Source organism: Hippoglossus hippoglossus, chromosome 12 (assembly GCF_009819705.1).
Source record: "Hippoglossus hippoglossus isolate fHipHip1 chromosome 12, fHipHip1.pri, whole genome shotgun sequence".
NCBI lineage: Eukaryota > Metazoa > Chordata > Actinopteri > Pleuronectiformes > Pleuronectidae > Hippoglossus > Hippoglossus hippoglossus.
Genome location: NC_047162.1, coordinates 14,294,595 through 14,320,178, shown reverse-complemented (window position 1 = coordinate 14,320,178; position 25,584 = coordinate 14,294,595). Strand labels below are relative to the sequence as shown.

General features: G+C 43.0%; 1 protein-coding gene across 3 annotated transcripts in view; it reads left to right on the top strand.

Annotated features, from left to right (window-relative positions):
• Window positions 1–25,584, top strand: part of LOC117772070 (transmembrane protein 132C-like) — a 129,198-nt gene that overhangs the window by 76,845 nt on the left and 26,769 nt on the right. For all 3 annotated transcript variants that reach the window (XM_034603008.1, XM_034603009.1, XM_034603007.1), the window contains one exon: window positions 19,178–19,367. In XM_034603008.1, the coding sequence (XP_034458899.1) occupies window positions 19,178–19,367 (190 nt within the window). The remainder of the gene's footprint in view (window positions 1–19,177; window positions 19,368–25,584) is intronic.

Below are 25,584 nucleotides of genomic sequence, written 5' to 3'. Positions count from 1 at the left end.
TCTGGCTCCCTCCATTTCTTTTTAATGAAAGCTAACACAATTTGGAGTCGCTGTTTGATCGAGGGGACGAGTTGAGAGAAGGAAACAAATGGAGGTTTTGTTGCTGCGACAGCGGGGGCCTGCACTCGGAGTGTCAATCAGTAGCTTGTCCAGGCCACGATGAGACTTCGATTTGTAATTGCTGGAGGTGAGGCATGGCATCTAACAGCTAATTAAAGTAAACTGAATTTAATGGCCGACATTTCTCAGTCTGCGCACTCTCTCAAATTAACACATGAATAGAGAGACACACGCTTGAATTCAACGATTTTTTTTTGCAAACATGAGCCAACGTCCCTGGTTTGATCTGTTTGTTGAAGTAGATCTTTTGAGTTATGGCTCTTTTTCAGTCTGGATGAAGCTGCAATGCCAGAGCAATATTAACATAGAAAGAACAAACAGGAAGAACACACATTTAGCCAGGCTGCTTTTTTTTATCCTTCCAAATGTTTGTATTGGTCACGTGTGATTGATCGTGATTAGTCATCGTCGTATGTCGGGTAACGTGAATAAAAGTTAAAAACATCACCTCATCCCTGAAGATGATTTACGCCTGGTGAGATCTTCATCGGCACATGTTCCCATGTTGCTTCACTACATCATCAAACTAGGGTTTTTGTCTTTGTTTTGATTGAGATGCCCCCTAGTGGCTGAAGTTACATATTTACTTGTGACAGAAATACAGTTTCTTTACGTTATATTTTCTCAATCAATAGATTTGCCCATTATAATTTATCATGGTGGCTTCGACAAATTCTTTTACATGTTCCTTAATTAGTCATCAGTATTATCAGGCCCAGCCCAAAGACATTCAGTTCACTATCATACACTGTGGGCAGCAGAATTCTATGTTCTACATTAAGAGAGCAGCCAAGCATAATAAAAAATGACCAGACATTAGGTTATGACTCTAATTTACATCTTCCTTTGCTCGCGAGCCTGATTTTCTGCTGGGTAATCAAAGTGTAGGCTCCTGGCCCTGAATGACAGTTTAAAATAGAGTGAGGAGGACCACTGGTGTGATGCTGTTCCCACACAAGTCAATTAAAGAAATCTCCACAGCACCTTAAACTTGCTCATTCACAACAGTTTGTGGTTCATGAAAAACATTTTACCATCTTTTACGAGACTATTTTATCGCAGCACTCTGAATCAGAGCAGGACAGATTTACTGTCCCTCGCTGTTTATTGAACCTTGTGGGACCGTAACCTCTCTTTTAGTGACAGCATTTAATTTAGACTTGTGCCATATTGTAAGTGGGACAAATATGGTTTAGCTCCAGCCTGCTATGGCCTGGACTAAAAAGTGCCCGGATGCTTTTTACCTCCGCGAAGGAGGAGGTTTAGTTTTCATCCTTTTCCATCGTATTGTCAGTTGTAAAAACTACAGAAAGGATTTTCATGAAACTCAGTGGAAAGATGGGTGAGGACCAAGAAAGAAATCCATAACATTTTGGCACGGATCTGCAGAAAGAGGCAGATCCAGGAATGTTTCACTTGTTTAGGGCATAACAGGGCGTTTTTATATATTTTTATCCTATCCCAGGAATAATCGTGATCTTGATGAAAATAATCACACATATTATGGATACACTGATGTCTACAGCTGAAAAAGTGGAGCCATACACATAGAAGACACCGGTGTCTGTGTGTTAAGAAGTCACGTGATCTCCGCAGTGAATAATGCAGAGGAATTGTTGAAAGTGTCTGTGCAGAGAACCTCCCGCTGCGTTGTGCATGTGTGACAGAAAAAACTGCGTTCAACTCCCGAGCCAATTCTCCGGATTCTACCTGTAGGTCAGGTCTGAAAACGGCTTATGAGTGTGTGGAATGTGCTGCAGCTTGATTTCATGTAAGGGGACTGTTGGGCCTCGTCTAAAAGATGCTCTAACATGCAACACTCAAATATGTTCTGTACAGTAAATATTAATTGAGTCTCGACTGTGTGCGCACACATAAGCCTGTGTGCTGTCTTCCTCACACACACACACACACACACAATCAAACAAACAAAACCAGTAAACAAACAGAACCCTCCGGCATCCTTTCACCTCCAGACTCCGTGGGATCATGAAACATGTCACCGCATTCATTTTTCGTCTGACTGCTTAAAGAAGACTCCTGCTGTGAACTAGTGGGAATACAGCTTACTCTGCGAGATTGACAAGACGACGTTACAAGTGATGCAACCCTGCAAAGCAAAAGGTTTCTTAAGGCTGCTGTCTAAAAACAACACGGCAGAGGTACATCTGTGGGACAACACAACGGGATGAGTGGAATTAAATTTGAGCCAACAACGTGTGTGTGTGTGTGTGTGTGTGTGTGTGTCTGTGGTGTAATTTATTTTAGGGTCAGGATGTTGAATGCGGAGAAGTTGCGTGAAAAAGTTTCACACAGAGGCTTTGATGAAGAAAGTGTGGCTCGTGTGTGTAAAGTCCTGGTGTGAAAATAGGTTAGTGATTCAAACTGTTTTCCAGCAGTCGTGTTTTAGGCATCAGCGTAATCGAGGCTTGTCATTCTGTGTTTGCCCCAGCCATCTGCTGAGGGAAGTGACATGAGCCTCTGAGGGTTTTTTTGCTGTGAAACAGAGGAAGCGAGCGATGGGGGGGGGGGGGGGGGGGGGGGCGGGGGTTTGGGGAGTGAAAACCCCAAGCTTGTTTTAGACTGAAATGATTAGCATACTCCGCAGTGAGCCTGGGATAGAAGAAAGTCACAAACCCAATATAAATAGTCTATAAAGATTCCAGTTAGATAAGATTGCCTCTGCTAAGCATTGTTATATTGCCGGGGCGAGATTTCCATCCAGGGCGCCGTTACTTCCCTGTTTTATTGTTATGTGACATTACCTGCTGAGGTGTGTAAATAGTTGTGTTGCCAGGCGATAATTCAACACCGCTGTTTATCACCATCCAGCTGAAACATATAGTGATGATAGGATTTCATCGCGCTGCTGTCATATAAATTTTACGCTGTCCGAATCAATGAGTCTGAGTGAGCCGGGCCTTTTCCTTGTAGGGATGGTAAAGTTCGCCTCTGTCTGTTGGTCAGTTGTTTTCATATTTCAAACAACTATTACATGGATTACCATTCAATTTCCTGCAGTTTCCTGCAGTTAATGTGGATGCATCCCAATTACTTTGGTGATCGCCCGACTCTTCAGAAAGAGCCATGAAGATGTTGACAGACGGATGGGATACTAGATATTCTTAGTTTTAAATGCATGTCTTTGTAAATCTCTGTAATGTAACCCTATAACTGAGTCTTTGCTTTCTTTATAGATAACAGATACATTCAGATAGTTTCATTTGCAGTTTATTTGTTTAAATACTAGGATTTTGTTGGGCCAGTATTAAATGCTGATAAAGGTTCAGATTATATTATTATTTTACCTTTAGCAGCAATAGTCTTTATAAGGGTAGCAGCTCCAGTGGCTCCTATCAGAGACCATTTTTTAAATCCTTAAGGCTAAGTTGGCATGTTTTTCAGCCTTGAGTTGTTTCTGCAGGTTTTCTGCTTTTAGGCTGCGTTCAGACACACAACCCTGACTGTACCACTCACTGCTGCTCTTAAAGGTCATTCCTCTGCCAAGGCCCAACAGTCCCCTTGTGAAAGAAACTTTTAAATTCACCAGCTCCAGATTTTCATTTGGGTCTGCACCAAATTGCAAACACTCATGAATATCAGAAAGTTGAAAATAAAATTAAAAACAAACATTCCTGGATGTGCCCATTGATTGGGATCCGCACCTTGGGCCACACATCAGCCCTCCACAGAATCTGATGATATTGGTTGAGTAGTTTTTGCATAATCCTGCTAACTAACAAATAAGCAAACAAACTGGCGAAGAAAAATAATCAACTGAGGGGGACATACTTTTAAAGTGAGGGAGCCATGTCCTCCTCATCCCAAGTGGAAGTTTTGCCCTTGCACGTCCTTGAGGATGAGAATGGAGAGGGAAGTATAAGGTCAGCAGCAATGGAAACTCTCGATGGAAATGTTTCCAAGGGGATGCTCATGCATGAAGCAGTGATCTCCACGTTAAATCTTCCGGCCTCACAGTAATGAGTTATGTTTACGATGTGCACGATTGCAAGGATAAAAGGCACAAACACATGGAGCTGTGTGGAAACCCTTTGTGTTGCTCACTGGGTTCAATCACTCGTAGGTTACCTGTGGCCCCGGGAGCGGGAACAGCCGACTCTGTGCCACATTCTGAGGCTGTGCTGCCTTCATGATCTCATTATGCACGTCTAAGTGGCCTTGAAACAGCATGTACATTTTAACCCAATTTGATTGATTGTTCTCATGATATGGTAATGATAGCCCCGGAGCCCTGTATGGTGCGCAATCTTTTTCCTGCTCTTCATCACTTCTTCGCCCCATCTCAATGACAGGTCCTCTCACTCTCTTCACCCCTCATTTGAAATGCAAGGGCAATTACATTGTGGCTTTTTCTTCCCGTCATCGGAAAATTGTGGGAATTTTCCCCTCACATATGCGTTTGTTATCAGGAGCAGCGTTGTCATCCTGCAGTGGACAAACCATACGTTAGCTGGGCATGTCGAATTTGAGAATTTGTGAAATTAGCCTGCAGAGCCACAGTTTGATGTACCACGGCCGATTTGAATAAAGGATTGTTTGTTCATTCAGCCCTGACATTTAACTACAACCCCATGAACTCCGAGTCCATGCAAATGTACATTGTTTGGGTTAGTGAATATGTGTCTATAAGGCAGCTTTACTTCATGCAGGAGAGTCGTTAGGAGCCGGAGTAACGGACAGAACAATGATGAGTGAAAATTGAACGAGAAAGGAGTTCGATATTCAGTCCTCTTCACTTCACGGGCAGAGGTCAGGGGGCCTTGTGCTGTTCTCTCTGATTGCACCAGGCTGAGCTCACGGGGGGGATTGAACGCACACAATCAATGGCCAGTCCGAGCAGGACCAGAGGGACTGCATTTACAACCTGATTTAAATCAAAGGTCCCTTCAGCGCAATCCGATTCCAACTCTCCATACATCAGTGAGATGCACGGATGTTAATGACCTGACTGCTGAGGGTATCCACGTGTCTGTGTGTGTGCGGCACATGTGCACCTATTTATCTGTATTTGATTAAGAGGGAAATTAAAGAACAGGCCACCATTAGTTTGGCCCTTGAAGAGCGCGGCAGCGTTGATTAGTTCATGTTGTAATCGGCTTAATCAACAATGGTTCAGAACAATGCAGTCCGGCAGACAAAATGAAGAGAGCTTTAGACGGCGCGTACGTGGGAGGAAGGAGATATAAAAATGCAAAGTAAGTTAGAGATAAAGAGTGTTTACCTTTGTAGGCGTGTGTTTGTGTGAGCGAGTGAGAGAGAAGGCATTTTTCCTGCGTGTCCTTGAATGTGTGAACGGTCTTTTGAAAGAACAGTTTTACGGATGATGGACAGGGGAGGCGAAGCAATTACCCTTCCAGGGTGGTTACCCTTTCAGGGGGTCTAATTTGTATGTGTGTGAACCGCTGTTTCCTTCAATTGCCTTATCGCAGGTATGGCTAGCATTCAATTTGGTATAAACAAAAAATATCTGAATACATTCTGTAATCCTTTTAGGCAATCTTCCAGATGTCTTATTCTCCTGTGTTTACCAGTAGGGCCTCTAATGCACCGGTGAAACGGCCTCTTCTCGCTGCTTGCCTTCTATTATAATGAAAGATTCCTATAAGACAAGCAACTATGTGATCGTTGGATGGATCTGCATTATTGATCGTGTGTAATTTAATTTGCATGAGTGGCATATGAGTCGTATGTGTTGCGGGTGGGGGGGGGGGGGTACTCATCCTTTATTCAATCATAGAGGAAACGGCCCCCTGGGTCTAACACGATCAAAATAAAAACAAGTCTCATTCATTCCCTCCAAACCTGCCACCATCAATGGAAATCAAGACGGACACGATGCTACTAATGAAACATAATTAATTCAACCACAGGGGCAATGATTTATTCCACATCCTCCACCTTCCTCCCACGTCCAACCTCAACAACTCGAGATGTGAATTACACACTTACAGTGGATTCGATGATACCCTTGACCTGCGTGTTATCAGTGAACAAGTACTAGAACAACGTGAAGTCAAACATCATTGATTGAGCCCTCGGGGGACGGTGAACTCGACACTGGCTCTGTGGCTAATCAAGGTAATGCAGCCTAAGCCGCTGATGCATGAAATCGGCTGGAAACCAACAGGGGGTTACCGTCTTCTCTTATCTGCTCTGTCAGTCGGTCGTGTTCAGCGGATAACGTTTAGAAGCGGTCTCCCGATGTTGTCGAGTAATAAATCAGAAACCCCACAGTCCGATAAGGAAGCCGCGCCATAATCGTGTATTTATACAGTAATAAAATGAGCTTTTCTTGTTTCTTGCAGTATTTATGTAGGGATAGAGCGTGTTAGTACATTTGAAGTAAAGGTAAAAGTGAAGCCGGCTTTCCTTCTAACAAAGCTCTGTAGTTAATCAGACTTTTATCAGCAACCCAAGCCAGGGCCGGTGTGGAGTTTGCCCACAGACAAGCTGGAGATTGGCCATGGAGCCTGGTGGTGTTTGATAAGGCGGCCCTATTGGCCTTGGGACCCGAGGCTCAAACCCTCTGATCCACTTCATCTTCTAATAAATCATCCGCTGAATCCTTGGCCCCTGTTAATGCTTTAGAGCTCGCTTTGAGGTGTATTTTATACTCAAGGTACTGCGGGAACTTATTAAGGGATTTGCACATTTTTGATTTACACATCACGTATGAGGTTATTAGGATCCAAATGCGGAAGAATAACAAAAAGCATTCATTATATTTTTCAGAATCAAACTGGTGTGAATTAAATTTGGCAGTGACACATTCACCAGAATTTCTGAATTATCGTTTAAAATTCAGTAGGACTCTGGGGTGTGTACGTGTGTATTTGTGTGTATTTGTGTGTTTACTGGCTGAGAAGCTCGAATCACAAGACTGCGACCTTAGAAAGTTGTTTGCACGACTCTTGTCTTTGAACACCCGATGGAGAGAAATGGAAGGGAAGGAGAAGTAAGGGCCTGTACGCCTCCCTCCCTCCTCTCATCAAGTCCTCCTCTCATGCTGCGGGTTCAGGAGGAGAAGGTTCTGTTTACTTGACAGATTAATGAGGCGAGGGAGCAGAAGCAAAGGGTCCGGGGTCAGCGAGGGGTCACGGCAAGGGTTGGCATTCTTATTAACCCGGTCCACATACACCGATTTAATAAACTGGACCAGGGAGCAGGTCTGTTTGTTTGTTCAGGTCTGGGGCTGGGCCGTGCACATGCATGAGGATCCGTTGCCTGTTTTCTCATATTTATTGGTACCTCCAAGTGTGAGGGAGGGAGACAGAGAGGGAGATGTGAGGATAGAAACGTGCATGTGGGATAAAACCGGGCTGATTCAAGGACACACACTTTGGTGAGGCCTAGAAACTCTGAAAATATAAATATGATTTCCATTCTAGTGCATTTTAACCAGACACCAATCCAAACCAAAAGGCCAAATGTGCTGCCTGGGAATGACTTTGAAAACAATTCATTGGGAGGTAAATTTTCATACGGTAGTGATGCACAAAGGAAGAAGAAAAAAGAATCGATCAGTAAAGAAAATGTGTTCTCCTGTCATATTGATTAACTAAAAAACAGAGAGAGATAAAAAATGAAATAAATTACTCTCATAAAATAACCCCTAATGCACCGGTATCGACTGTACCTAACCCGAACAATAGAGAATTACACACCTCATTAGAAAGAACCACAGCAAGCACACAACAAACACTACCCTTATATGTGAACATAAATTAAAAACGAATCCCTTCAAAATAATTCACTCAACTCTCTCTTGCTCTTTTTAATTTTAATTCTACTGTGGCTCCTCAGTGCCAGATATTTTTGTTTTGCTAATGTTCACAGAAAAAAAAAGAATCTTCACCTTTAATCCTCATGTACATCAACATTCTGCTGCGTTACCTTCTGGATTTTACAGTCAAACATGTTGGCGAATATGCTTCTGGCAAAAATAAATAAAAGAGGAGCCGATTATGAAGTTAATTTGCATCAGCGATGCTACATGTAATATTGTATGATTTATCGTTGATCTTTTTTGAACCTCTCTTAATACAAGATGGATTCCAGGAACCGTGGAATATAGCCAACAATGTGAAAAACATAAAAAATAAGATAATTGAATTTTTTAATTAACCTCTTTTCACTTATCATGCAGGTTACTTTAGGTTAAAAAAAATGTCACCTGCTGGTATCTTTGAGCCATAAAACCCGATTCTTTCCACGGAGCACAAGTCCCCACAGTCACTTCATTTACATGATATAGCGAGTGGCTTCATTACATTAGCATATAACTAGCAATGATTCATTGACACTCATCGTTGTGTTGTCATACCGCCTGTCCCAGTTGTTCTTAGCCTCCCCCTCCACTCCTCGCTGTGCTCTCCAGTGTGTTGTAATTTTGATCGTGATTAAGTATTTTGAACACGTCCGTTCCACGTAGACTTGAGGACATCATGGACAAGGTTTTCTGTGACATTACAAAAGTGTTTCTGAGGCTCGGACTCCTCGCAGCATCTCGCCAGTTCCAAGGCAGAAAATCATTACGTGGGTTCGAACCTTGTTAAGAGCCGACACTGACAAAACCCCCCTTAGTGTAATAGGCTGGTCATCAGTGAATAAATGCGGACAGGCCTTGTTAAAAATGCAGACATTTTAAGAAACGATTCTCAAAACTGCAGCAAGATTTCGCCACAACAAGGTCTGAAGGCTTTAAAGCGCGTGCAGGCGAGAGGCCTTGAGATGATCTGCTTGTCATTGGTTCGAATATCCAGCCACGTTTTTTTGCTACATGTCCGACTGCATTTGCCAGATTCAGCCTGCTCCTCAATCAGTCATTTTATTAGTGGGAAAAAATTGCAGATGCAGAATAAACGTCAAAGGTGGCAAGACTCTGCACAAAAGCCAATACTCCAGAAACTCTAAACATCCTGTGGTTATAATGATAAAGTCGTGTGTCTATTCATGGAAAACATCAGAGTTAAGAGCAGCGGTAAAGCGCCAATCAATTGCTCTGTTTGGCCTTCACTGTGTCGATCTAATAACCAAACATATGCGCTGCCGACATTCCTTTAAGAGCGGGAGAGAAAAGGTGAGTGAACCAGGGAGGGCAGCGGTGAAATTCTCACAACGCTGCCACAAAATGATGCCACGTCGAGAGATATAAAAACACAAGAAAGAAAAACTTAAAATAAAAACAGAGGGGTGGGTGAATGAAAAGGGATGGGGGGGGGGGGGGGGGGGGGGGGGGAGCCAAAAGCAACAAAAAAAAAGGGAGATGAAAAGATACAGAAGGTATAAAAGAAGACTCCAGCAAGTGCGATCAAATAGATACTCCGTGGACGCAGTGCACAAAGCCTGAAAATCACGCACGTCCTGGGATTTAAGTAGCATGCTGCAACTCGGAGGCAAATAATGGAAAGGACAACTCGATATAATCCCCCTGTCATCAGCGTGTGTACTGTATGTGTGCGTCACGAGGAGGAGAAGAAGTGTCATCTCCGGTGGAGAGTTTAGACTCCGAGGGGAGATTAGCCAGTCACACTGAGTTGATCTTATTGTCCGGGATAAGAGGATGAGCACCCATAGCCCTCTGGAGAATTTTTACTAACACCCTTACAGCTCCCAGAAATCAATAAGGGAACACGGGGCGGTGTTTATACAGTGGCTGATTGTGTTTTATTGTAGCCAGTGTTTTTAAGTGTGGCTCGTAACCCGCCGGCTGCTCCTCGAGAGCGGGTTTAGTGTCCGGGAGGTAGAAGGTGGAGGAGGCGCGGCTTCCACGCGGCTGCTGCGTGGTCCCCGGACGCCTCAGTCAAGGAGTTCAATGGTTTCAACTGCACACCAGCACGGAATGGAAGACAAATATTTCCTCAAATCCAATTTTTGCAAAGACTTTTGCTCACTTCCACACATTCCTTAAACTTTCATTTGAGAGGTGACTCAGAGGTAAACACTCTTTCTCACGGGGATTTATGAGGCTGTTTTTTTTTTTGTCTTCAGCACCAGAAGCATTTCTTTCATACAAATTAGCTGTAATCTTAGAATCAGTGACTCCAGTTACAGCCACTAAGGTGCATCTTGTTTTCAGATTGTATTTAGATATTATTCTAACCAGCGATGAGATCTGACTGAGATCCGATTGTCTGGCTTACGTCATATCTTCCTCTCGAATCCACAAAAACACGATAGAAGAGGAATAGAAGGAGATGCTTTCTTGAAGAAATTGTACTTTCTGGATTCTTGTTGTTCTGGGTTTGTACCCTCATGGTTGAATGCACTTTTTGTAAGTCGCTTTGGATAAAAGCGTCAGCTAAATGAAAATGTAAATGTAAAAAGGATGGGAACTACTCATGAGGCTACATCTTTGTGTTTGCTTGCTTTTTCGATCATCTTTTCTACGCTCCATCCTCAATTGTCATGAATAACATCCATTGTTGAGGACAACTTTGTGTCTGAAGCCGTTAGCGGCTGCTGCTTCCTCACTGGTTTGAAACACTTGCATGTTATTGCATGTTCCTTCCCGCCTACTTCCTGGATGTGGATTGACAACATCCACAAACAAACGCTGAACGGTGATAAGTGAGACCACATTTCTACATTTTAATACATTTTGGAGACTGTTGCATGGATTATGTTCACTGGTGAAGCTTTATCATATATTCTTAAAGGAAATCTGTGATTACAGGCAGGATGGTTTGGCACAAAGAGGATAGAAGAGTTTTCTTCGCCAGGTTTAAAACAGCTTGTGGTGGTTAAAGGCTTTTACGTAACATTGTCTTTCAGACCTTCGATTCAAATCACCACAGATCTTTTTAAATTATATAACAAAGATCACAGTCTCGCCCTCTTGTGATCCAAAAGCTTTGAGCTGCCTAAACATAAACACAGTTCACAGTCAGGCTGTTACTAAACCTCAGTCTGGTAACACGCTGATGTGAAGCAGGTAACATTTACCAGATTCCAGTGTAGTAGTAAAGTTTATCATCCTGCCAATAGCAGATATTGTAGTAAACACACATTTAATATACTGACAGTGAAGATAATTCAAATACCTTCAATAAAAATGTCTCCATTGTGTTTATGAAAAAAGACGGGGAAGGTTTTCACCCTGTGTGTTTGACGTTTACATTCTGATGAGACAGTTGAACTGTGTGTGTGTGTGTGTGTGTGTGTGTGTGTGTGTGTGTGTGTGTGTGTGTGTGTGTGTGTGTGTGTGTGTGTGTGTGTGTGTGTGTGTGTGTGTGCATGTGTTTGTTAAAATCCATTTACATACATTTCCAGGAACCCTGTTGCAATGTGACAAGCAGAGTGTTTCTGAAACAGTGTTCAAAAGAAAAACTGACACTTTTTTCTTACTTGTTGTGACAGCGAGTCGAATTTAAATGACAAACTGATGACACTGATCGAATTTGTTTTAAAACAGGTGATTATTGCTCTGGCACCACATGTCGGGTCTGACTCCAAAAGATGAGCTCCCCTCGGAGTTTTTGCTCCTTGTTTATATCTTCAATTTGCTGTGTTTCTTCTGCTTTTGCTGTGATATGATACAAAGTCCATGGCGACGCCGCCGTTTGATTGGCTGATGCATGGAGCCACATCTGTTTCATGCAGGACGCTCGAGTCCTCTCATTTCACACACAGTTTGAGAGGAATTTAAGAAAAGACATTGCACGGGGAAAAGAAATAAAAATAGACCAGCAGGCTGTTGAGAAAGACAGGATGGGTAAAGAAAGGAGAGAGGGATGGTGAGGAGGAGAGGAGAGGAGAGGAGGAACAGGAGGGGACAGGGAAGAGCGAGAGGTCAGGGGGAGGAATGAGCAAGAGAGGCAGCAACAGAACAAAACAGAGGGGGGGGGTTGTGTCAGAAAATATCGAAGAGGAGACGAAGCAAAGAGAAGAACAGCAGAATCTCTGCTTTTTTCACTCTGTGCCCTCCAACCTCTTTGCACTCTGCAGGTCCACCGTGGAAACAAACTACTGAGGCTGTCCAAAACACGCATGTGGGCGCTTCAAAGCTCCGGTGACAATTACTGCTGGATATTCTGGAGCCTTAGAAGACTGTCACATGGACGCATGTTACTGTGTTAGTGCTAGAAACAAAAGACGATGCACAAAAACATCACTAAGTTAAAATGACCTTTTCTCAGAATAACTAAATTATATATAAATAAATGTTATATTATTATTTCTAATGGATTTTTGTGATAATTCACAACATTAATGAGAACATTTGAAACTATAGTGGCCATTAACTATGATCTAAGCTCCTATAAACCAGTAAGTATTTTGTTGTGACTTGTGTTACAATCAATTAAAGTCGAACTTATTGTGAAAACCCATTTGACTCACATTTAAGGCAGATCAATTTGAACAAGGATTTATTAAAGCATGCTTTTAGCCTCCCTGCATTACATTACATCACAGTACATTAATGCACGGGTCTGAGCGGAGGATCCCCTGCTGCGTTGTTCACTTGTTAAAGGAAAACCTCCGGAGAAAATCCATATATCCTTTATATATCACACATATGAATCAAAAACTTCAAGACTGTCAATCTAAACCTCCACTGACTTCTCTCAATCTTTTAAGTACCACCATATCCGCAAAACTTTTTGCCCATGTGTACCAATCGGCACATCACCTGTCACAAGCTACAACAGTACAAACGTGTTCTAACACATTAAAACAAAAACAGGAACACAACTTAGCATAGTCCACTATTCAAACATGTACTGTACAAATAATATTAGCCCGTACATGTCATAATAATATATTTTACCAAACAAGGACATGTACTGAAGAGGCTCTGATGTGGAGGCTGATGCCCGCAGCAGCGATCAGAGCTTCCAGTCGTTCAGCTCAGCTCTACAGACTAATCTGTACAGACAGGAGCAGCGCTGATGTCGTGGGTTTGATGGATCCTGGGGGAAATCTCCCGAATACATAAATTGGTTATTCCACATTTCACCTGCTTTCTGACATGGTTTCGTTTTATGATCTCTTTCATTATCTGTCTGTCATATGTCAATGTTTATTGCTCCATAAACACATCATTCCACACAGATGAAACAGGCATCACTGGGTGGAAGAGCCACCAGCAGCACAGCACAGCACAGCCCCCCCGTCCCGTCCCTCCCAGACAGCACAAGGTTAGGGTTACAGTGTTTTACGAGCGTCGTAGATTACTAACCACTGTGACGTGGCTCGGCAAGCTCTCTTTGGGGAAAAATTACACGAGGAATACACTTTCGCGATCGCTCCTTATAATTTTTTTGTCTTATTCAGTGGCCCCTTCTCTTTCTCTGCCACTCTTCCTCCTGCTCATCAACCCATCTCAACCCCCACAGGTCCTCCACTGGCCCTGCCGGCGGAATAACTCGCCGGTAACAAGCTTCACCCCAAACTATCACGTCGTGTTGCATGGCGGGTTCTGCTGTTCGCCGGTGCAGTGGAGGATGAGTGTCAGGGGCGAGCTCTGCTGGTCTCAATGGGATCTCATTAGCATCATTGGAGAGAAGAGACAGATATTAGACCTGAGATAGGGGAACTCATTAGAGAGGAGCCTGGACTCCCTCGAGATGCACACAAAATATGGTTTCTGCTGCACTCAATCCCAATTTATTAATCATAATATTCTAATGACCCCGGACTACACCAGGCTAAATGACCTCATTACGCGCACATTCGGGAAAGCTTCTGCCGAACTGGAGGAGTCGGAGGTAGTCCACTCTGTTAATGTGACCTTTATCACCACGCAGCCGATGGAGAGAAGGTTTTATTTATTAGAGATATAATAATATTTCCCTCGCGGTCTCGAACCAATTAGAATCAAAACATACTCCTGTTTATAGAATCATTGATGCCACAAACGAAGAAAATACTTTTGCCGCACAGCTGGAGAGTAAGTGAAGTACAAATAATGAAAACAGCTGCGGAAGTAAATCATGTGAGAGAGAAGGAGAAAGAACAGTGATCACGTTACCAAGACGTCTGAGGATTATGATGAAGGAACATTCAAGTGTTCTGATTGCCTTACTTATCACTTTGTATCCTTGTTTATATAAGTGCTATGGAAGTAAGTAAGTTAAGGAATAAAACTCTATAAACAGAAGAAAACAACTATTAGTTTGAGATTCCAAGTTTTACACCCCGTCGTCTTCATGACTGCTGCACAGGACCGGAAATTCTCCCAGATATCGGCCTAGTATTTCTAAATAAAGTCCACCACCATGTGGGGGACTTGTGCTTCCTTTCACCCTATTTAGACGTGATAAGATTTTACACTGTGAAAGAGACGACTGTGTGACAGATTGACCAAACACAGGAGGGATCAAAGCGGGGGGTGGATAAGACAGATGGCCGCCAGGAGCTGCTCATCCTGTCCGTCGTCACACCTGATTTGTTGAATTACTGCTGGTCTCACATGTCAGGATTCAATTATGGCCGAGGCAGCTGTGTAAACTGTTGTCCACACAATTTCTCCATCTGTTAATATCTCCCCGTTGCCAACCGCTCGGCTTCAAAAACTCTATTTGATGAAGGAAAGTCAGTCGTGCTGAGACAACTGATTGATCGACCGAAAATTGATAATTGAAGTCAAGCATCTACAGAACTCAGTCTTTGAATGTGAAGATCCGCTCATTTCACTCTATCTTGTGTTTTACGATGTTTCTTGGACAAAATAACACATTTGAAGACTCTAGGAAACTGTGACGGTCACTGCTGGATAATTTTATTAATATCCTATGGACAAAACATGGTATAAAAATAATCATCTAGCTGTGAAGATATATCTGCTGGTTTTTCCCTCAGAAACAGCTGCATTACTGTAAAGTTTGTCTTGTAGACACACCACTGTAAAGGTTCCAGCTGCAGAATCATATAAAGCACCAAAGTGCCAGTGACATATAAAACATGAAAGGTTTCTCCAGTCGGGGATTGTTAACACACGCGTCTTGGAAAGCACTTTGACACAGATGTCCTCTCCTCTTGTCTGATCCACAGTCACACAGACAAACATCTGATCCGCAGAACATCAAATAAACGAATCCTCATTGGCACTGAAAGACCCACCACAGAAATCTGTAGCCAGACCCCCGTCTCAAAATCTGACCACACAACGAAACCCAGCCGTGGCCGAAATGTTTGTTTACAACATGTCCTCACACTTGCTGAGAAGACGCGTTGGACATATGGGTTCTGAAGTAAATCCTATTGTCTTTTGTCTCTTTACACCTGAATGGAGCTGTCGGAGTTTGTGTTAATCTTGGAGCGTGCACGCCCAGGACCTGCCGGACTCACTGTTGATTCACGGCGTTGAAATAAATCCAGGTCTTTGATGTATCATTGTTGTCAGCACTAACCAAATCACTGCCGCGCATGAAAGGAACCCCCTCAGGTCTCCAGAGGAGACGGCAGACTTTCCTTCCACTACTTTTCTCAGCGCCGTCTATCCACAGAGGTGTTGAGAGCGAAAAGAGGGAAACATGGCTGCACATTTAACGAGGCCTTTGTGTTCCTCCGCTCCACTTTTATTTTCCTGTTTTCTAAATAAATAAAAAAGAGGATTCTTGTCATTTCTCTTTTTTTCCCGGCTGTTACGCCACTTCTTCCCCGCCCAGAGTTCCCTTTGTTGCTACGACAGTTTGTTTGAAATGCTACAGAACAGCGGGCACGTATTTTCCTCCGAGTGCATCCCTCTACCTTGTTCCGTTTGTGCTCTCACACCCGACAACAGCTCTGACGAATGGAGATACCTCAAAACGCTTCCTCAAAATGACATGACTGATTTTCTACCTCGTTTCACAGCAACAAATCTGCGATGATACCAGGGCATTGTTCTGCCATCCCAGTAGACGTCTTGCTTTCATGGTAGCCAATGTAACCTTGTTTCCGCTCCGTTGTTGCTGTTGTTTTTTTCTTCGTCTTCTTTCTCTGTCTCTGCGTTCACCTCTTGCTCTCATCCCCGTCCGCAAGTCAGGTCAGGAGAAGTGATGTGTATTGAATTGTATGGTAATTGTGCTGAGAAAAGGGCACACGGTGCAGATACGCTTCTAATGAGACATGGAGGAAGCGGGCTGACCTCTCCGACCGGTGGGCCGTGGACATTTATCATCCCAAACACATTCTGGCTGCAGGGGTGGAGCGGAGGGAGGGTGCACCACCCTCTATTGGAAGCCACGTTACACTGCAGGGTGAGGGAGGGAGGGAGGGAGAGAGAGAGACACAACAATAAAAGACAACACGGAAAAAGATGGATTGATTGTGCAAAGAGGGCCGAGTCGTACGGTATTGTTCAGCACTAAAGCCCTGGCTGTTTGCATCTTCATTGTAAAGCGGGAGTGCGCCCTGCGGATAATTGATTTGGCCATAATTGTACTCCATAAGCGTAAACCACGTAATCACTGCAGTCACTACCCCTGGGCCCGGTGTTGTCAGGCAGGCGAGGACGTCCCACTGCGGCTCTGCGGTCCTCCGAAATTTCCGTCTGAGCAAGAAACCGAGGTGATGGATGGACTCGAGCTCCAGCGAGGGGCCGTTACTCACAGTGCTCGGCCATAAACATAGAAAGTAGGGATTTTTTCACGAATCAGTTAAGCTGGGAAACCACATATAACTCCGGGTCTACAGTCGGGGTTGTGTGAGACGTTTGCTCTCAGCAGTTTTATTTCCTCTGTTTTGCTTTTGATGTTTAACTTTGATTAAAGGGAAATGGATTTCAGAGGAAAGAGGCGGAAATAAATAGCTTGGAAAGTGCTCAACTGCAACAAATAACACATAAAAGCCTGAATTTAAAAGTGCAAACATAGTGCTTCTCATGTAAACTTGTTTTTTTTTTCTTGGGTGTTTCATCACGACTGATTTTATGGGAATATTTGAATTATTAGAAATCACTCAGCAGGTTTTTAGACTCAAGTTTTGCAGTGTCAGAGGTCAAATATAACACTTTGAGTATAAATGTTAAGTGGGACGATGGAGGAAGATGTGATGGAGAAGGAGGGAAATGACGGATGAGGAGAAATGTCTGTATATTATTTAGTACAACTTCTGCAGAAAGATGGATGTAAAGTCTTAGTTTTATCCTGGAAAACTTTGCCTTATTAATATTACATTATTGACTTGCATACATTTCTTACTGTCGGCAAGTCCCATCCCACAGAACACCAGAACCAAGTTGGTTTGGGTTGCAGATTAATAAACGTGTTGATGTCTAAAAATAATTTTTTGCAGTAGGTCATCGCCGAACATGAACTACAGTGTCCACGTTCCACAGAAATGTGGTTTCAAGTGCAGCAGTGTGGCTACTTAATGTTGTAATAGTTGGTAATAACAGTGGAGAAGAATTAGAAAGCATAGGGAAGTCGATTCATGGGAGTAGTGGATAAAGAAAATCCTCTTCAAAGCAAAGATGTTCACCATCATGTCTTATACGTTGTAAACTTAGGTGAGAGACTTTGATAAAGATTTAAAATAGTTTGCAATATCACAGCAGCTGCACCACCAGCTGTGTTGTACCACACCTCAGGTAACTACATCCCCCCCTGTTTTTCAAGAATCAGACCTGCAACCGATCCAACTCGCGAACCTTCTTCACGGAGAACTGGAAGCACATTTATTAAAACTCAGAGCATCACCCCGCTGAAACTGTAAAAGCCTTTTCTGCCTGACCCAGAATTCTTCTATTCAAGCTGTTTTTCATCCACGCCGAATTTTCAGCTTCCAAAAACTGTTCCTTCCTTCTTTTCTACCAGGGTGGATCCTTAAATCTGCACTTTGAAGTGAGGCTAGTGTCTGAAGTGCGAACACATGAGAGGGAGACGGGGGAGGTTTTTTTATTTTTTATTTTTTTTAAACGCAGGCTTGGCCAAAATATGTTCAAGGAAAACCTTGGATCTTACCCCTCCAACTACCCCCCACACACACTCCTCACGCGCAATCTTGGGCTCTCTCCAGCCTTGTTTTTAATCGTGAGACAAATTTACCACAAACACTCTGTTCAAGACAGAAATATAACAGGGACATTATACACTCTAAAAGGACCGTGAAGCACATGAGTCTATTGCCTCTCTGACCATTTTCTGAAAAAAGGCCTTTAACTTGTGTTTTCTCCGGCAGCGTTACATAACATCAATGTTTGGCTCCGTGAACCACTTCCAGATCCCAGAGTGCAAGTTCTTATTTTTCAAGACAGCGAGTATATGTGTGTCTGGTTGGCGGAAAAAAAGAGGCTGCAGCGAGTTTTGACTCCGAAGCAGAATACCTGGGAGAGAGGGAGAGGGGGGGGGGGGAGAGAGAGAGAGCCTGCAGCTTGATCAAACCCAGCACTCGTCAAATCAAATAAGTTTGGGATGATTTTATTTTTCATTCATTGTTTTTTTTTTTCCTGTTTTGTTTGCATCTCCATCAGCTAAGAGAAAATGATTTGCTCGGCCCCGGCAATCTCCAGCAAGAGGGGAAATAAATTGCTTTTTTGGCCGGCTCCATGGTTGTGTGTGGATGTGAGAATACATTTCAATAGTGCCGCGATTAGTTTCATATCAGATTTCGAGATGAGGGATGCGTTGCTTACATTTTAGGGGCAAAAAAAAAAATCCTTTCAGTAAATCTTCATGTGATACTGCAGCACCACTACCGTTCCCCTTTTCTTTACACCTGATTAAAATGTACAATTATTCTCTCACTCTGTTTTCCGGCCAACTCTAAACACTCCTGTTAATGAGCAGTAAAGACCAATTTACCTTGTTTTCCCTCCATCCCTCTCTCTCTCCACCTCCTTTAACCCAATTCCTCCTCCTCGTGTCTGCTCTACTTTTTCCTCATTCTCTTTCCACTGTCTGTCTCCCTCTGCCACTCGTGCTTTCTTCATTTATAATCTCACTGTTTTAATCTTCCTCCTCTTCCATTTTTTTGTCCTCTGCTATTCAGTTCACTTTATCCGCTGGTTTCCTTTTTCCCTTTCCTCCGCCTTTCTTATTACTACTTATCGTTCTCTGAATCCACTCCTGACACACATCTTCTCTCTCTCTCTCTCTGTGTTGGCGTGCAGAGTTCCGGCGGTGGGCTACCAGCGAGTGCTGCAGGTGGACCTGGAGGTGAACGGGCTGATGGTGACTCAGGGGGGCAGGGAGGTGACGTGGCAGGTGGAGTATCCGCTCACTCGGAGCCTGACCAACGAGGTGCAGACCCTGATCCGCCTGGCGCCGCAGGACCTGGGTGGCATCGTGCCACTGGCCATGGTGAGGGGGAACTGGAAGCTTGTGTGCATGCATGACTGTGGAGGCCAGTAAATTGATTTGTTTGTGGCCGAATTCTGATTTTGTATATAAGGAGAGAGAGAGAGAGAGAGAGAGAGAGAGAGAGAGAGAGAGAGAGAGAGAGAGAGAAATAGAGATAGAGAGATAAATAGAGATAGAGAGATAAATAGAGAGAGAGAGAGAGAGAGAGGTTGATACTTTACAATTGCACCATAAAATGCATTTTAAATCACTATAAATGAAAAGAATCATCAACTAAACCAAATATATAGAACTTGAATTCAGAAAATAAACATATTTTTAATCTAATATAACATGAATGGGCATCTTTTCTAAATTATATGAATATAACATTCATCGCTGTATATAACAAACTCTGACACCGTTATGTTGGTGAAAGGCGATATCAGCCTTTATCATCCAATTGATATACTGTTCAGGCTGTAATATAGATATCTGTGCATCTGTGTTAATGGATCTTGAAAAGGTGAAGACAGGAAAACATCCTGATGGAGGAGACTTCTTTGTTCTGATTGGCCTATAGGGTGTTTGTGTTATTTTGAAAATAGCCTCCTCATCCTCTCATCTCTGTTCAGTGGCTGTTCTGAAGCAGCTTGTTTGGAACAGGCTGTTTCTTTGGTCTGTGGTGATTCTGGTGGCATCTTGTTTTTCTGAATCTTTCTAAGTGACCGGCAGACCTCCTGCTGAACTCAGTCCACAGAACCTTGAAGCCTCCGCTGCTGCTCAAAGAGCTGTTCACCCGTCTATTCAAAGTACAGTCGAGCTCCACTCAGTCCAGCTGCCGTTGTCATGGACGCGCAGTTATGATCGATGTCACAGCCTTTTTATTCAAAGTTTATTAATATTGACAGGTAAGAAGATAGATGCAGAAAAATATGCAGCAGTGTCCTTGAAGTCAAAGTTTAACACAAACAACATTATTTTAAATTTAAATATTCTGCCTTTTGGCAATCGACAAACTAGAGCATGATACGATAACGAGGCCCGATCCATCCGAACCGACCCGGAGAGAAGCCGAAGAGTCACATTATAAAACCTCATTTTTCCTGCACTTCACAGTTCACTCTCTCCATCTCTTTCCCAAAATTAACATTTTTCCCTCTGCGATGACACACTTCATGAACAGAGCAGATAAGAGAGTGCGCTCAGACCCACTCAGGTGTCGGACTCTGACACACACACACACACACACACACACACACACACACACCTGAGACCTGCAGTATTAAAACGGGACCCACTAATCTGAAAAGACTTGAGTATAATTTGGGTCCTGTCCTGGTCACCGGGTTCCTAAGTGGAAGCGTTAAGACGTCAAGCAAAGATCACACGGCGCCGCCAGAGAGCCTCCGGTGTTCGTTATTCTTTGGGCCGTCCTCTAGCACATCGGATTTCGAAACGTTCCGATGACTTTGAGGGTAAAGAGCTGACCTTCATCTCGGGGTCTGTACTTACTTTTAAGCTGTTAACTTTCAGAGTTACCGCCGGTCGGGCAGTTATTTCAACACCGTTCACCTGAAGATTGGAGCTGAGATGGTTTTTGTTTCTTTAATGTTTTACAGAGGCAACAAAACAATAAAATGTGTCACTGTCCTCATGTGTCCCCTGACTTCCCACCTGTAGATTTCATACAAAGCAGAGGAAAGTAAAGATAAGGACAATTATGTAAACCTGAGATTTTGACAGAATGAGCTAAACGGCTAGAAAAACAGCAGCTCCACTCCTCATTATATTTCCTCGACTGTTTCCTAGAATCATTTGTAGCCTCGACACCATGAGCTATTTTTCCACGATTGCACAGCTTGTTGTTCGTCTTGCACAAACACAAATCTGGCGCACAATGGACTGCTCCTTCTTCTGACTGTGCACAATGCATCAGTGGCGATAGAGGAAATTATGACAAATGAATACAATCCAATTGGCCCCTTTAAATAAACATCAGGCCCAATGTATTTTAAACACCAAGCTCGTGCATTGTCCATAATCTGTCAGCTGTTAGTTTTCCGTCAGCTCTTCGCCTGCTGGCTGAGAACTTAATTGAGTTTGGATTTAGAAAGTCCAACGAGTGATGAACTGGCAAGTGGCTTCCAATTCCTAATTGTGTTGTGATAATTACTATGTAAATGTGATAAACTGTTGTATAATTGTTTGTATTTCCAAAATGAAAGGAAAGGCATTCTGTCTGTCTCTTGAAAGAGAAATAGGAATAATTTGAATTTTTCCTTGCCGATAAAGGCCATGCAAAAGAAAGGAAAAAATCAAATGCCTTCAAGCACTTCGTAAACTTTTATTATGGCAATTTGGCGAGGCAGCAGTTCAGAGATGATTTATGGTTTCTGGCCGGGGAAGTCGCCTTGAGACTTTGACTTCGAACACTTCTCAACTTTTAATGTCTTTTTAAAGGTGAGTGTGGAAATGACATTTTTATATGATAAATAGACAACTCACGGGAAATGTTGTGTCATGTACATCTGGTCGAAAAGTGTGGAGGGAAATTAAATTAATGACGTGCTAGAAATTGCATCACTAAATAATAAGTACAGACATGCAAATTCCACAGGAACAATTTAACTTTTAATGTGTGATTTAGTCATATTTATACAGGAAATTTCAATAAACTGATAAAAAAGCCCATTTATATCAGTGAATTTCAATTATAACAAACTATAAACACTGTTTAACAGGATTTTAAAGTGAAGCAATACTCCATCCTCTGAATGTGCCTGACTTTTTCCACTAATATACACGGATTATTCCCTTAAAAATCAACAAACATGTTGGAAAAATGCTCCATTTGAAGGAGATTTCGAAAGTTAAAAAAACAAATGGATGGACCTGCTCCCTGATCTGCACCAAAATGTAACGGGCTCTTCCCCGATTCATAACACATGCTTCTGCTTTTTGTGGAAATCTGTCCAGTCGTTACAAACAAACCAATCAGAAAATAAGAAGACGGGGAAAAAAACATAACCAGAGGCAACTCATCATAACATTCGCTGCAATAACGCTTAGTGGAGAATGAGACTGATAAAAACCAACTTGTCTATTGAATATTTCCAGAGACGCATTATTTATTCATCATTCATTGGCTGCAGAGTCTTGATGTTTGTTGATTCTGAACATTTAATTCATCGACTTATTTGCAGACATTTAAATTCAGGGGGTTATGGAAGTAAATATCAAACTGAAGGGGGAAAAAAAATCACTGTTGATCACTAAAGAAAACATAAACTAGAAAAACCACCCATCCTTCTGTTCACTCATTATCTTTACAGTTTGTCCTTTGAGAGATTCACTGGGAGCTGCAGCTACTCCCGGCTGACTGGGTACATTCACAGCTGCTTTGTCGAAATAGTCCTAAAGGTCAAACATCACTAGGGGTGGCAACACTTGTTCTATAAGAGAGATCAGGAACTGACACTTTGCATTGGAAAACTTTTAAAGGTGATGTTTATTGGAAAGAGGCCGAATCGTGAATTGTTCTTCATGAGGAGTGTGTTTCCAGGATGGTGTTTTCAGATGATGAGTGTTTGTACTGTAGTGCATCCCCCCCCCCCCCCCCCCCCCATGTGGTTTTGTGCTCAGTTATAAGACACTCTGTTTGACTCCGTTTTAAATAAATAGATTTAACAGCAGGGAAAAGTGGAAGGTGACGAAGAGATGAGGAAATTACTTTAAACACAGGAAGCAAGCGTTATACTATTTTATTATTACTGTACGAGAGGCCTCACACCTTGATGAACTTGCTGAACCTGAGTACTGAACATCAGCTCCTGCGTCATTCAGAGAAATGCCTTTATATCTTACATCTAATGTGATGTTATTTATTTGTCTTGGAATGAGAGGACAAACTGTGCAACCTCGATCCGACGTAGACGCCGGCTGTGTTTCTTTAACAAGCTTGAAAGGCGGCACATGCTGAGAACATGCAGACTGAGAGTGCGCTTCTTTCCGCTGCTTCCTCCCATGAATTTTTGATCTCTCTCTCTCTCGCCGCGCTGTGCTTCTCTGTTCTCTCATTAGAAGAGACAGCCAGCGTGGCCCCCATAGCTCTTTACAGTACATCCCCAAATGCTATCATTAGCATTTTATTCATCGCCTCGGAAAAAACTCACTGCCTTTCAAACTCGACAACATTAGCTCAACCAGGGCCATTAGCAGAGAAGCTCAACATTGGATTTAGTCTTTTTTTTATTTTTTTCGGGGGGGGTCACGGGTGAGCGCCTTTGTCTACAGTAATTATGGCTCGGCCAAATGTGGCTGTCTCCGTACCGTCTCCGCAGATAGTGACAGACGGGGGAAACAAGGACAACTAAGAAGAAGTTGTGTCCTCTGCAGGCGAGTGAAAGAGATAAAGAAAAGAGAGCGGCCCCTCATATCTGTAATTTACACACAGCGCTATCGCAGCATCGAGACGAGCCAGCGGTCTTGGAGCAGGCCGCCATCAGTCACACTGTCACGCTGTCAGGAACTGTGTTTGGAAATGGCCTGGCGGAGCGCTAATAGGCTGCAGAGTGAAGTTATCCACTGGCATGTTAAGTGTCCTCAAGGCAGCATTAGCCATCTGCATGCAGCCCTAATGCCCCTTATAGCTTAATTAAGTCCTCTTGTGTATATACAGGCCTCTAATTCACGGCTGTGTCTCTCTCTTGTGTGTTTTGACAACATTTATCCTTCCTTTCACTCTCAGCACTGGTGGATTCATCCTCATGCACCAGGCTTGTTTCGCACCTACTTCATATAATCAAATACAAGAACTCTGAACAGGAGACGGAAAAACTGAAAATCTTATTTAGCTTTAGAAGGCTGTTTACAGGCTGCAGGAAATATCCAGACGGAAGCTAATCTATAAAATTTTGCATCTCTGCAGACTTTGTTATATAGACCATAAACTAATGAACAGGTCAGCCACCCCAGATTTTTCTGGTAAAATCAGATTTAGCTTTTCAAAAAGAATATTCTGTGATTATTTTTATAAAATATCAAGCAAGGCTTTCTTGAAATGCCAGATTTTTGAAGGGGGGGGGGGGATAAGTGGAGGACACAAGTGATCCAGGCTAATGCATGTTAACTACTTGAGGTGCAAACAAGCAGCAGATTGCATCGTTGACACTTCACTGTTTGCTCATCAGCTTCAGTTTGGCGCCGACTCTGAGTAAAGGTTTGGTAAATATCAAGTAGACTTAGCAGGCGTTATTGGGTTGGTTACGTGTACAGATGTGAAAACCATTGGCCTGTTTTCAAAATACAAGAATCGGATTGGACGAGAGCCCACAGTTTAACCAATCAACCGGTCGAAAAGGAGACTTAATATTTGGTCCTCTGCAGTTGCTCTGAATACTCATGGCGTCGTCCACCTGTAAACGTATGTCACTGTGAGCACAAACACGGTTACAGACAAAGAGCATCGCTCCTGTGAGGACTGACCCACATATTCTACATGTCCTCTGTGCGTCAGACACACAAACTTTATTTCACTCCCGTCACCCGACATCTCTCTCATCCCTCTCGATGCAGCTTCTCTGTACAACACGTCAGTCAGGCTTTACTTTGAAGCCGAGCCTGTCCATTCTGTAATTTGTTGTTGTGCGTTTGTTTATTTCTCGCTGGCTGGCCTTCCCTTACCCTTTTCCTCGACGCTGTCAATCTGGCTGGAGAATCTTTTCTTTTGGCCAGCTGGGCCCAGAGAGCAGCGCTACACGGCCCCTCTGGCTTATTCTAATCAAATGACCTCCAGAAGCAGAAGAGAGCGCTTTAAAATATGGACGGGCTTTTATCAGGGACGCCCGATTTGCCACTGCTGACTTTGGCGTTTCCACTCCTCGTGATAAAGAGTGAGAAAGTATGAGGGGAGAAAAACAACAGAGGCTTTATATTTAATCTCACTAAAAGTATTTAGAGCTCAGAGTATGCGATAACAAAATCCAACAGATTGTCAGGCCAACAAGTTATATAATAAATCAATATCTAATTAATGAGGAGAGTATAAATCACTGCGGCTCCTGATTTAATAATCAATAGTGCTATTTCTTACTCGCGGTCATGGCAGAATACTGCAATTGTAGCGGCTCTGCCAATTGTGTTAAATCAGTGGAGACAAAGGAGTTGATTATCCAGCTTATTTCATCCTCACAAAAAGACTTCAGACTCCACTAACATGTTTTTTTTGGGAGTAACT